At 40.5% G+C, this 14,223-nt stretch overlaps 1 protein-coding gene across 1 annotated transcript in view; it reads left to right on the top strand.

Moving 5' to 3' along the window:
- The window catches only part of gbe1 (1,4-alpha-glucan branching enzyme 1), a 122,925-nt gene extending 109,493 nt beyond the window's left edge, over positions 1–13,432 (top strand). The window contains exon 16 of the mRNA XM_023962003.1: positions 12,844–13,432. Coding sequence (XP_023817771.1) covers positions 12,844–12,906 — 63 coding nt within the window. The 3' untranslated portion in view covers positions 12,907–13,432. The remainder of the gene's footprint in view (positions 1–12,843) is intronic.
- The last annotated feature ends 791 nt before the right edge of the window (positions 13,433–14,223 follow it).

Raw genomic sequence — 14,223 nt, 5'->3', positions numbered from 1 at the left:
ACAAATGTTCCCAACAACCGGGCTCCTGGGGTAAATTCAGGCACTCAAACCCCTCCACCACAATAAGGTGGCAATTCAGGGAGGGGAAAAATTTGTTTGTTTGCCAATTACTAATAATTTTTGTGGGAACACCGAAGTTCTCGGAGGAAACCCACAGGCCTGCTCAACCTCTTTTAATTAGCTACCAATAATTTTGGGTGACTAATTTTTTTTCTCTGTAGATAAATTTAGTTTGTCAACACAAGTGAATTTGGACAAGTGGGAGGAACCGAAGCCCTCGGAGAAAACCCACACAAACACGGGTCTGTCAGGTAGTAAGGTTGACCCAACAAACCAACGTGCCGCCCTGTTTTTTTAAGCGCCAATTATATATTCACAGCAGAAGTCTCGGTGTACTTCGCTTATGAAATCCTTAATCTAACCCAGTGTTTAGTGTGGTGACATGTATATGTACCTGACAAGTGATTCAGTGAATCCAAAGCTAAATGTCAGGTCAGATAATGCTTTAAGGAGTTTGAAAGATCCACACCATATATACAAGTGAATTTGGATAGGTGGGGGGAAACCGAAGCCCTCGGAGAAAACCCACACAAACACGGGTCTGTCAGGACACAAAGTCGACCCAGCAAACCAACGTGCCGCCCTGTTTTTTTCAAACCCACAAAGACACTTTTTTTTACAATTGTGGGGGTAAAACTAAAAAAGGAAAAAAGCAGGCCTGATGTGCAGTCTTTTCAAAGTACACACCTTTCTTTGCAGCGCTAATAGTCTAAAACCCTCACCATTAGTTGGGTTGTAACCATGACAACCCAATGACCTTCTGTCATTTTCAATGCTAATCCCCTGTAACCATGGCAACCCAACTATGTACGTCTGAATGACCTCCCACCTCCTTCAACTTCTCTGAGTTTCTGCTGTTGAGTTCTTTAGCAGGAGAACTCAGCCTAAGCTGAAACCATCCAGTTGTTTGGTGAGCTCAGTAACTTGCTCTTGAAGCCTTTTTGTTTCCTTTTCCTGCAGCTTCAACTTGGTTTTCAGGTCCAGATTGGATATCACCAACTCATCAAGTTGTGATTTTAGATTCTTTAAATCTTCAACTTCCCCAAAGTCATTGAGCTCATTCAAACACAGAATTTTATGTCCTTTCTTGAGTTTGGATGGAGTAGGTTGAACTTCTTTGGTAAATACAACCTCATGACTCTGGAAATCACCAATGACCTGTATATGTTTGGCGATTTCCTTATCCAAAACCTGCCCACGTTCATGCTCCACCTGGAACTCTTTTTCCATCTCTGCCAATACTGGGATGTACAGGTCCAAATCTCTCTGAGCCAAACTTCTCGTTTGTTCTTCCAGATCAAGAAACATTTCCTTCCTCTGCAGTTTTTCTTTCAATGTCTCGATCTGTTTTTGGAGGTCACTTTCTGTTTCAATTTTCTTCTGAGGCTGATATACCTCTTTTTTGGTCCAATACTCCACATATTTAGTGTTGTTTTTGGTGTAGTGATTGCTCCTCTCTGGGGCTGTCCTGAGCAAGTCCCTGTCCTCAGACGTTGACATGAAACTATACACTACTTTATTGGCGTTATTGAAGACATTTTTCTTCTTTTGGACCTCTCCGTTTTTGACCTTGGTTGGAGCATTGGCATCGGTCTTTTTTGGAGACCGATTTTTCACTCTTTCAGTCTTTTGAACGGACACCTTAGGGTTCACCTTTATGAAATCTGTGTTGACAGACATTGTTGATGTTTGATACGGTGACTTAAAGTGGGTGTTTATGTAGACCAGACTCTGTATTGCCTCTCCGTTCTTTGTCTGGGTAGGAACGTTTGTGGCTGCGGTAGAGATTTTTGTGCTCTCGTCCAGCTTTTTTCACGTGCTTGTTCAGAACAGATAGAAGCCTGAAAGCACAGGTATACAAGAGTTTTCTTGGAAGCCTTCTGACTTTAAATCATGTCATTGTATGATGTCAAATGAAATCATGACATCTGAGAGAGAGAGAAGGAGAGCGCAAAACCAAACCAATATATCCACCTCAGATCAGACGGGTTGGATGTGGCCCCCAAACCAAAATGAGTTTGACACCCCTGCTTTAAGTCTGTTTTTTCCCATTACATTTTTGTTTCTCTATTTTATGAAGACACTAAATCAATACTTCCAAGTCCAATCAAGTCATCTTTATTTATAAAAGCACTTTAAACCCAGCTCGAAATGTAACAAGCACTGTATGTTAAAGTTTAAACATGATAAAAGCTGTCAAAATGAATAAAAACAAACTGTTTAAAAATAAAACGTTAGAGCAGAGTCTTATGTTAGGTTAAACAGCCAGGTTGATAAAATTGGTTTTGAAAAACTTTGTGTTTTAAAAATTAATATTGTGTCTGTTTTTTCTGCTAAAGAACTTTTTTTAGAACAAAAAGCTGTTGGCTTTATTTTTTAGCCCCATAAATATAAAAGGACATAACTCAAATAAAACATTTTTAGAGGTAAAACCTGATTCTATTTGCCCCCACGGGTATCAATATTTTTAATATTTAATAATAGTAGAAGGGTCCTGAAAACGCTGATGTTTGCCTGTCTTGAAAGGTGGATCAGATCTGAATGTGTTCGGGGTGTTCCATGATTAGGCATACCCTGTTTCTGGCAGCTTTCAGCAGTTTTCGGACTATTTAGCAGGACGTGTGCATGGCATAACAGATAACATTATCAATAACTCTCACCCATAAAAGCTTCTCACATCAGTGATCCTGGATCCTGTCATAGCTCACCAAAATAGAAAGCAGCCGTCAGCCGTGTGGTTTGCAAACCGAAGGCTCATTATGTGTGCATTCCTGGAGGATTTCTCAGCAGTCAAAGGGTGGAAATCACAGGGCTGACAGGTGGGTTTGGACCACCTCTCTGTGCATAAGAGACTTGTCCCCTCAGCATTTTAAAGTCAACAGAACTTTGCATTTTTCAAAAGTATTAAAGGCTCTAAAAACAGAATCCCACTGCCATCCCTGTTGCATCTACAAATACGCTGCAATAAGAGGAAGCCAAAAAATAGGACAATGCTGATCTTAAGAGGAAAATCATTAGGAAAGAGAATCATCTGTCCATGCTGCTAGTCATTTTTACGCAACAAGACAATTTCTGATAAAATTTTAAAAATTAGAAAACAAGGAGTTCCACAAAAGCATTTAAAAAGGGAAAAGTAAGCTAAAAAGCTAACTGTTTGATTGCATGACTTCAAATTGTATTTTTTACTAGTGTTAAGCAAAAGTTTTTTGTATTTTCAAGGGTGTGGAGCAAAATTATTTGGAACCATTTTGATAATGATTTCCTTATTTCTGGATCCTAGCTCTTAATGAGACCAAAAATTCTCAAATTTAGAGAAAAGCTTGGAAAGGCGTGGAGCAAAAAGAAGTTAAAGCAACGTAAAACTTCGAAAATTAGCTTGAATGTCTAAAAACAAGGTTTTAAATCTTTGTAAAGTATCAAATAGTTGCAGTGTAAATCATAGAGCACCTAATTTTTTTTATAATTCTAAAAAAAAAAGATCATTTAGAACTGAGTCCTCAATTGTTTTCTTCTTTAATTTTCTTATGGTGCAGCATCTCCCATAATTGAAAGTTTATGAATAAAAATCCCGACCCTCCACAATTATCACGAACTTTTGAAAATGTGAGCGCTCTGCTTTAGTGGCGTGTATTCATTCATTGTAAACTGTTAAATTGAACAACTTTTGGACATTCTTACAGTTTTGACAGATGTGTTCGCCCATGCATGAGTCAGCAGACGATGGCTGAATCATCCCCGGATGTCCCCAGAGTCTCCTCTCAGACGGATCTGACCGTGTCACCGTTCCTAAATGCAGCCAAACCTGACATGTATTAGCCTCCCATTCCAGTGTTCCCACTTGTCCTGTGATTAATTATGGATTTACTGTCTTGGGTTCAGGAAATACTCTGCAGCAATGTTGAGGCGGGAAAAGCAGTGTTAAAAAAACTTGCTGCAGTTGCCTAGATTAAACTCTACGTGAAGACAAATCAGAGTGCCTGCTACGATAGGCTTGTTGTCACACCTTTGCAGTTGGGTTGGCAGCTGCTGCTGGAAGAAAAATATGGCTCTTTGTATTTGGATTTCTTCGCGGTTAGCTATGCTCCTCAAACATGTATACATTTGCTTTATTTTGCAATTTTTTTTAACAATCTCTCGTTTTTTTTATGTTTTGCAAGTGCAGAATCTTACGAAAGAGTTCTCAGCATATTAATGTTTTGTCCTTTGTATGTTCTGTGTTTGATTTCACAAATCAGTTTAATTAGCCTGAAATGGGGTTTGTGGTGAGAGGATCTTTTTAAAGCCACTCTAATGAGGTTTAAGTGTGCTGGCATGAAAGAGAGCTGCTTCTTCGGGCAAAATTCCACTCTCTTTTTCTTCTTCTCCCTCGTCCGGGACTCTCTGTCAACCAACAGCATCATAATTTAGACACTTCCTCTCTAATATGATAAGCTTTAAATAAAAAAGTCACCAGAAAAGCAATATACGTCTATCTGGTAAGCATTGTTTATGGTCTCCGCAGTATGAGGCTTTGTTTGTGAATATCATATTTGGCTTCTCTGCATTTTGGTGTGCTCAGGCAGCAGTTATCCTGGAGTTATTGAGCATGTGTGAATCTGATATCTACAGCTCGTTCACATTCTCCTGCCAACAATGTGCATTATTCATGGCGTCAGAACTTACCTTTTCATGTGCACGCCTTTTAAGCTCGCACAGCGTCATGGAGCAGCGGCAAAAAGAAAAAAAAAAATCTCTGGGAGAAGGAACTGCTGGATCTCCATTATGTGAAGCGCTCAAGGCTCGAAAATGGGTCCGTCCTTGAAATGCAGCAAACCCACACTGATGTGCATTTTGAGCAGAGTGGTTTGAAGACGTTCCCCCTGTGTGTTCCCTCATTTTCAGAGTTAAGTTTGTCTTGATTAGAGTGCTGAAAACCAATAAGCTGTGTGTGAAGAAGGTCAAGGGATGAATTAGTGAGGGTCACCATAGAGACCCTGTTTGTCTGTGTAACAGGAGATCTTCTGCCAATTAACCCAATTAAAACAGGAGGGCAGTGATGCCTGTAAAGTTGACTGCAGCCGGGCGTTTCTTCTGCAACAGAATCAATGTCTTGAGGCAATCCTGAACTTTTTTCCCACTTTGTACTTGTGCAGAAACAGCAACCTGCGAGGTGTTTATCTGAACTCAGCGTGAACCTCTCCAGATCAATACTGTAAGTGTTGCATTTAATGGGTTGAGGATATAATTCTGTATTAAGAGCCGGACACAGTGCTTTAATTCCGATCCGCGGCTCTGTGTAAGAGCATCAGTTCAGGGTTATTTAAGATTCTGTCCACCCCGGTTTTGAAAGTGTCGACTATGATCTTCCATCACATTAGTCTAGGTTTCATCAGTTAATGACAGGAATTCTACACTTTGAGAAATTCTCCCAAACTCTTATTAATTTAAACACAAGCATTTCAACCACGTCCCTCTTGGCCAAAGCGTGCAGTTCAGTTAAGCAGTCATCTGTTCATTTTGGCACCAGTGTGGATTAACATGGTGTAGGGGGGAGAGGGAAAGAAATGGAGCCGACGGGGAGGGAAGAATGGGAGCAAGTGGGGGCCCTCCTCCATACAACGCCGTATCTTTGTTCTGCTTCGTGGATAGGACACAGAAAGACTATAGCCTGGCGTAGTGCTGCTTTTTCCTCCTCTTCCCTTCATCTGCTTCATCCACTGTGGGGGCTGTGAGAGGTACCCGCACCATCTATGTTTTATTTAACAAGCCTCACTTTCAAAGCCGACGCAAACTTCTGTTCCCCTGTCTTTTTAATGCATCTGTCAGTTCTGCAGCTTCCTCGTTATTGAATGATATTAAAACTCCCTCCATTCTCCAAAGATGCGTGCCACCTCAGACTGTATATGCACATAATTACAGGAAGCCGGGAGGCTCAAGAGCGTCCCAGTGGCTTGAAAAGGCTTTCGGATAGCTCCTGTACCCAGGATGCCCCATACGTGTCAATGTTGCCATGACGTTTTGTCCTCCCTCTTAAGACCTGTTCCTGTTTACAGAATGAAATCAAGACATAAAAACACACACACAAACTCAAGAAAAAGCGGTACAAACCGGTTGTGGTCGTGCGAGGCCCAAAAAAAACTCTGCTTAATTTTTGGTTTAAAAACTTTTTTAGGCTGCATTTTAACCTTCTTATCTTTAAAATGTATTTTCATTATTAATTTTAACCCAAAAGAAATCAAATTCAATGTTATTTGCTTTAAGCATAGAAAAATAAAGCCGAAGGTTTTTGTCATTATGATTTCAAATTAAGCTTTCACAACAACAAAAAAGGAGAATTAAAACACATAGGTTGATTGGTTACTCTAAATTGTCCCTAGGTGTGAATGTGAGTGTGCATGGGTCTGTGATTTGTGGCCCGGCGACAGACTGGAGACCTGCCCAGGATGTCCAGGATAGGCTCCCGGTAGCCCCGTAACCCCAAAAGGGACAAAGCGGGTTTAGAAGATCAATGAATGAATGAATGAATGAATGAATGAATGAATGAATGAATGAATGAATGAATGAATGAATGAATGAATGAATGAATGAATGAATGAATGAATGAATGAATGAATGAATGAATGAATGAATGAATGAAAATATTACTGTGGACGCTTTGAAAGGAGCACAATAGATGATCTGAGTGAGACTTTAATGTTCCAGAGCAGTGGTTGGATATTTTATTAATTTGGGCACATTTGTCCTTTCTGTGACATTTCCTTGAACAAAAAATAGTTATCGTAACTGAAGTGCTAAACTTGGATAAAGCACAACCTTTGGGTAGCAGGAGGAATCTTCCTGGTGTGTGTCTCATCTCAGGTTCCTGTACAGTTGGTGCATGACAGCTATTGTTCAGCGCGGTCTGTGACACAAGACTTGGGTTGTTTTTGCCTCGAAAAAATGGAAAGTAAACGGTTGGGCTTCATGGCCTTGTGAGCTGTTTGTGTTGTTTAAATGGATTCTGCTGCCATATCTGCCACACCAGTCTCAGGTCATCCTCTGAGAAATGGGCCGCAATTTTCCGCCAAGAGCGAGGCGTGGCACCTCAAAGAGCAAGCTGTGTAACCGTCCACGAGGACACAAAGGAACCAGGGGTAAATTCTAGGGAACTGAAGGATTCTTTCACATTGCCTGATGCTCATGGAGGCTTTTCTGCATTTTACCTACGAAAGCCGAGCAGATGAATTAAGTTCACCAAAGATATTTAACCCAGTAATAGAGGAGCTTTGGCTGCAGTGTTTACATTCCTTTAGTTATCGTAACTCTTCAACCGTTTATGCAATGAACATAATTCAGGTCGATTCTGAAGCTGGGAAAAGCAGCTTTGCGCCAACACTTTGCATTGGTAAAGTGTTGCGTATCAGTGCAGCTCATTCGTGTTGATCGAGTGAACCATTGATCACTCGATCAATGAAGCCCGTCTATGTCTATATCAACGTGTATATATATATATATATATATATATATATATATATATATATATATATATATATATATATATATGGATACAGGAACATGTGTGTAGAATATGAACTGGAAACCCCAAGGTCAAAATGGGAAACACCTCCGAAGGTGGTAGAGAATGAAAGGGCAAAGATCCTGTGGGACTTCCAGATCCAGACTGATAGGATGGTAATGGTGAACCAACCAGACATTGTAGTGGTGGATAAAGAACAGAATCTTGGTTTGTGCCCAGCCAGAATTAAATGACATCAAATCATACATCAGGATGGAGCTGTGAAAGAAAAAACTTGGAGCAGGATTACTAAGATTTGCACCACGTTAACATTTTGTGCCAGGCCTCCACCAACTGTGAGTACGTGTGCTAGTATTGGGTAGTGACACACCTGTGAGAACACCATATGCTAAAAGCTCATGCCAATGCATTCTGGAACGCACATGCCCCGTGTGTATGTAGCATTAGAGTTGAGACTCTATCCTAATATCTTTGGATGGTGTTAGAATCATGGTATGGGCGTGTTTCTTATTGTATGGCTTTTATCACACATCAGCCTACGTACTTTATGAACATTTGTCCTCCGAGAGACAATGACAAGAATTGAATAGAAAGATTAGAGTCAACTGTGGGACATGGTAAAGGCTCTTAGTGGTGCTGTAATACACAACCAATAAAAATAAAAACAAAAACTATTCATCTGAAGCCTGACTAGAGGTAAAAGTAAAATTATCAGGAGGCCCCTTAAAACACAAGAAAAAATAAGGTTTCTAGCTAATGGAGGTATTGCCTCCACTGAATTCTAATCTGAAAATCATTTAGTCTACGTGGGATAACCAGTGGAGACGCTTCTATAAAAGCCTATAGATAATATTCTTATCTGCAATGTTAGAAGGCAGAGAGTTCATGCATCAAATATTGACTAGCTATTGTGTATATAAAGTTTGAGCTTTCATTTCTGTTTCTATTATCTTAATAAATAAATAAATAAATAAAAGCAATGTTTCACTTTCTGCTATTTACAAGAAGTTTTGCACAGAACAGAGTATGAATGTGTATTTAAATATTAATGAATACAGAACTCTTCCTTCATACATCTGCTGTTCGAGGTGTTTGATTTGCCAGGTTTAAGATGAAAAAAGCACTTTTGTGGCTTTTGCAATAAAGCCGATCAACTTCATGCCGAGTTTTCTCCTCGCCAACACGCAGAGAGTGAATCCTTAAACAGCACACCGCCACAAACACATCCTTCCCCTTCATGTGAGTAAAGATTCTCCAGCTTTCCTCATCTGACAGCCCTGATCTGCTCCGCAGAGCCTTTCATGAGAATTTTGTACATCATGAACTCTCGTTGAATGATTACAATTTATTCATTTAACAAGACAGAAACTTTTAAATAGTCTGAGACCCAGATTCCTCAAGTGAGGAGACTTATTTTAGGTGATCCTCCATGGCGGCGTGTCACCGTTTTGTTCGAGGGTTATAATGTCAGAGATGTTATGCTAAGAAAGGGTGTTGAATATTTAGCCGCTCCCAACCCTTTTGATAAACTTTGCATGCATCAAAGGGGTTGTCTCCTGTGACAATTTCACAAAAAGAAATTAAGCTGAAGTGAGAAAGAAAAGGAAACGTAGAGGCGTGTGGCAAATGATCAAAAGATGTTCAATTCCATCGCCGAGATCTAAGGCCTGACATTGATAGGGAATAAAAAGAATAAAACTGTGACAGGACACAGAGGACCTGCCTCATATTTTTACATACACAGAAATCATTAGCACATATGCAGCACTTGCAGGAGCTGCACAGATCCTCATTGGAAGAAGAAATATGCATATTTTTGCTATACTTCCAGTTTAAAGAAATGATTGCAAATGTGGTTTTTCAGAAGATTTAGATTCAGGATTCTGACAGTGGTGTGTATCCTTACGCGGTCAAATGAGTGGTCTTTGCTCCACACACAAGCTACATGGAGTTTGCAGAAGTGCTAACAGCAAGCTGGAACTGGTTAAGTGAATAATGGAACCAAACAGAGACATGTCTGGAGAGTTAAAGTGCACAGATAGTCAGGCAGTGCTCTTGCACGCTGCTGGGGTCTGGAGACAGAGTGGATATTCCAGCGAAGCACCTCATGAATCCTTTATCAGTGTGTTTGAACATTGATCGGATTGAGTATTAGCCCAAAGGCTGGACTCTGCTTTGGAGGAGAGTACAAAATCCAAGTTCTCTCATGTGAGCATGCCATGAGGCAACACAGAACATCCGTGAGACAAAAGAAGCAGAAAAAAGGTTCAGCAAACTTTCTGTTAACATACTTCCCAATAACGCTCGTTTCCTTCCTTCACCTTGTTTTCCTTTGCACCTCTTCAATTTAGCAGTTTTTGTTTTGCTAAAATACCCAGCTAGTGTTGGCCAAAATGACTCATCACAAACTGCAAAGCCTTTGCCGACTCATCCATTCAAATCCCACCCGACTTAGAGTCCCACTTCAGTCATCCTGTGATCTATTGTAAGAGCGTTCACAGTGGTCTTTTAATTATGATTAAGCCGTTTATAGCTAGAATAAAAAATTTAGTGTTATTTTCTAGGACATGGATCCTAGTCGTCTACAAGTGGATGCATCAGAATGGGGCGGAGCAGGGAGCTTGTGGCCCGCCGAGCTTATTTCATCTGTTCCTAATTCACAATGATTTGAAAAGAGAAATGCCTCAAGAACATGTTAAAAGTACTAAAAAATAACAATATTTTTCAAAGAAGTCATGTTTGACTCTGGAGAGCATTAAGTGTGAAGTTCCATCTGAGTAATTCATCTGAATGCAGAATGACTGGCTGTGTGAGATGAAATTATAGTTCATACATCACACATGGGTTATGCACAGTCATTAGCACATGAAACCGACTGACTGGTGATGCGGCTGAGAAACATCATCAGCTACTTACTGCTGTTTACTGACAAGTTTTCTAATCGCATTATCCCCTCTTCTTTTCCAGTGGTTTAGAAGAAATGTCCACTGATATAGTATCTGTTGGAATTTCCACTTTATTCTCTGTCTGTTTGGAAGTGAAGCCTGTCGACTCGTTCCAGGTTGGGCGAGGTGGTGGTGGCGGCTTTTGTCTAAACAGGTGCAGTGATTCATTCTGTCTTTGCTCCTCTCAGTGGTGCTCCTGCGTGGAGACTCTCCTACTGTGACTGTTTAATTAGGCACCAGTGTCTGTGTCAGTGTTTCAGCGCCGGGGCTGCTCGACTCCCTGGATGACAAACTGTCGCCACAGAAACGCATCCGCCTCGAGCTCAGATCCGCCGATGCCGAGAGGCGGCTGGAAGAGTTCAGGGAGGGAGGGGGCAGATTGAGCAGCTTCCAGCTCGGCTCCCCTTTACAGTTTTGTGCTGCGGGAAAACATGTTACCGTCTATGACGGCCTGGTTTCTCCTTTTGGCATAAATTTGAAGTGAATAATGGTGCACGGGAGCTTCTCGCCTCCAAATGACACCCTGAACTTCAAAAAAAATGATCAAGGACTTTGTTAGGTGAATCACTTGAGCATTATGCATTCAACACAGTGATTCTTTGTAGCTGCTTGTTTATATTAAGGACTGTGACATTTACAGGCTTTACTTTTCCTGTTAACTTTTTTTTCCCGCTCACACCTTTTTGCCTCCTAGTCCGCAGAGCTGGCTTTAGATCAGCCTATGCCTACTGGCAGATTGTATCTCCACAGAAACCGAAGTTTACAGCTCATGCACAATTCATCTTCTGCAAAAAGAACTTCAAGCAGATTGAAGATCCTGCATGCTTCTATCCATCCATCCATCCATCCATCTTCAGAGCTCTATTTTGGGGTCTCAATGTTGCTGGAGCCTATCCCAGCTACTGTTAGGCTTAGGCAGGGTACACCCTGAACAGGTCCACAGTCTGTTGCAGGGGCACACAATCACAAGCACACTGGGGGCCAATTTGGGGACATCAACTAACCTTTTTGACTGGCAGGAAGCCGGAGTGCCCAAGGAGAACGTGCAAACTCCCAGCCAGAATTCAAACCAGGGCCTTAATTTCTTTTGCAAATATTTTCCATTGCAACCAGTGTTTTAGATCACCGCACACCCCCATCATTCATAGCATTGCATAACTTCCCCCCTTTTTTAGATTAGGTTTCTAACAAGCTTTTTTTTTACATTCTGATCTCTCATTGGCCATATTTTTTAGTTACAAGCTAATTAACTATATATATATATATATATATATATAAAAATACAAGTAAATAAATGCTGTAAAATAAGAACTGGAAATGAACAACCCCTCCCCCCCTCACATTCCATATCGGAGGTACCAACTGGTTCCAAAAAAACAAACTCCCATAGACTTCTGTTGAGAAATAAACATCTATTGCTCAGTCATTATGTTTTTCAGAACAATCGTTCTTGCACTACTTCCTTTTATTAACGTGTTATTGCGAACCCTAATTTTGTTTTCATGATTTTTTTGCTGTAGTTTTAGTTATTCAAGTTATGAACTGACCAATTAGATGCCTCCATAAAAGTAGGATTCATCAGGTCAAACGTTTGAAGCGTTTGACAGATTCTCCCGAGCCCACTTTCAGTGGAAGGGGTGTGGCCTTCTAACATGCTCACTCCTAATAGGAGAGAGTGGTTGTCATAGTAATGTAGACGGGCCAATCAAGGCTTACTGAGAGCGTCTGGTTCCAACATGCTGAAGGTCATATGGCGGAAAAATGGTGACTGAATTGGCTTTATTTATTTTGAACCGGAAGCCAGGCATTTGCTATGGGTTACGTCACATGCTGTTATATACAGTATCATACAATGGTTTGAAAAAAATGATGCATCCAGATCAAACATGTCAAAATGTCTTTGTGTGCATTACCCTTAAAGTTAATTAAAAATAAATTTGGGGGTTTTGTCATTATATCATACTTAGAAAAAGAGTTAAGACCGGCCTTTTTTTGAAGGTGAGAGGTGAAAAAACATTTTATAGTGCTGTATATATGTGCCGTATTTCTCACATTTCTGCCACTTCACCTTAAAGACTTGTTTTTCGGAAACCGAGTATCCTCTAAAAGTACTTCTTATCACTTTTTTTTTTGCCTTGCACTGCTTCAGCTAACACACAGACTTTGATTGTAAGGAGTGACCACAGGGCAAACCCCGCTGCCAGCATGTGTCACTTCTGAGAAAAGGATAAACCAGAAGATTAAGTAATCCCCCAAAATTGGAGCTCTTGTTAACATCATTAATCTTAAATTGTCTCACTTTTCTTTGTCTCCCCTTTCTCGCTCTGTCTCCTTCTTTCTCAGGTCTACATCCCCTGCAGAACAGCTATTGTCCTGGCCAACGAAGAGATAGATTACTGTTATTAGAAGATGATTGTTTCCACAGAGACCGGGATTGAGAATGGATTCCTAACTCAAACTGAGCGTTAACAGTCACCTTCATCTTAAAGTGTCAACCTTGAACACCAGCAAAACCTACCCTTTGTGCTGGAGCCCCCTTTTTTTAGTCTAAGTGGGAGGTTAAAGAGGTAGAAAAAAAAATTCCAGATTCTGTGCTTTCAACTACCATCTGCAACCTTAGACACCGCGTAACTCGACTTCCATGGTCCATTTGGGAAGCGTCCAAGCAAACAGCATCTACGTCCTAAAACGACGACAACCTCTGAGCCCATCCTGAAGTAACCAGCAACTGTTTGTGGGTTTAGCTTAAATGCATGGCTGGCAACTCTGGCCAAGAAAAGCAATAACATCACGACTCCTGTATTCAAACAAGTTCAATGAAGGTTTTGTGTTAAATAAAAACACACTAAGCAGTATTAGCTCAATGTGTCCAGGTACATTCGCTTAAACACTGTGTACGAATAAACTGTCATTTGCACAAAGTATAAACAAATGCCTTGAATTCTTTTGGTCTTATTGTCTCAACAAAGAATTTCTAAATGTTTAAGTTTTAGAGAGCCTTTGTTATATATTGTTCATTTATTAAAGTCCCATTGCAATTGTTTTTTGATCCATTTTAAACATTTATTATGAGTAGGTTGTTTTTAGCCAAAATAAAAAAATCTGTCTTTTTTTCTGGGACAAAGATCCTGCAGAGCGGTAGTAGGTCATTAGGAATTCATCTCTTTTGATTTGTGCGTAGAACTGTTTGTGCAGAGGTACTCCTGTTCCCCCCCTCCCCATCATCCATTTGCTCACATGCTCTCCCGCTAGTTTACAGCCCTTTACAACCCCAACCTAATGCTATGTACACACTAGGTATGTGATGCAAGTTCTATAATGCACTTAACACAGGTTCTCGAACGCCGCTCTAGCATACGGTGTTCGCATGGAACTGTCACTGCCCGATACTAGCATATGTACTCACAGTTGGAAGGGGCTTGGTGCGAAATGTCAAAGTGGAGCAACGTTTTTAAATAATGGTCCAGGCTTTTTTTTTTCACGGCTCTATTCTGATACGTGGTGTCAGAAGAATTGTGCTGGGCACAAACCCCAATTATTAATTTGTCTTTCATGATCAATTTTCAAACAGTTCAAGCACTTCTGTGTATTGAAAAAGATGCTATCCATACATCACTACCAATTCCGAGTCCCTGATTGGTCAAAGTTCAACAGGTTTAACTTATTTAGAGCCCGAAACCGAACTCAAAAACTCCTATAGCAACATGAAAACAAGAGAGTTTA

The sequence above is a fragment of the Oryzias latipes genome, chromosome 13 (assembly GCF_002234675.1).
Source record: "Oryzias latipes chromosome 13, ASM223467v1".
Taxonomy (NCBI): domain Eukaryota; kingdom Metazoa; phylum Chordata; class Actinopteri; order Beloniformes; family Adrianichthyidae; genus Oryzias; species Oryzias latipes.
Note: the sequence above shows the minus strand (reverse complement) of the source record. Positions and strands in the feature narration are given on the sequence as shown.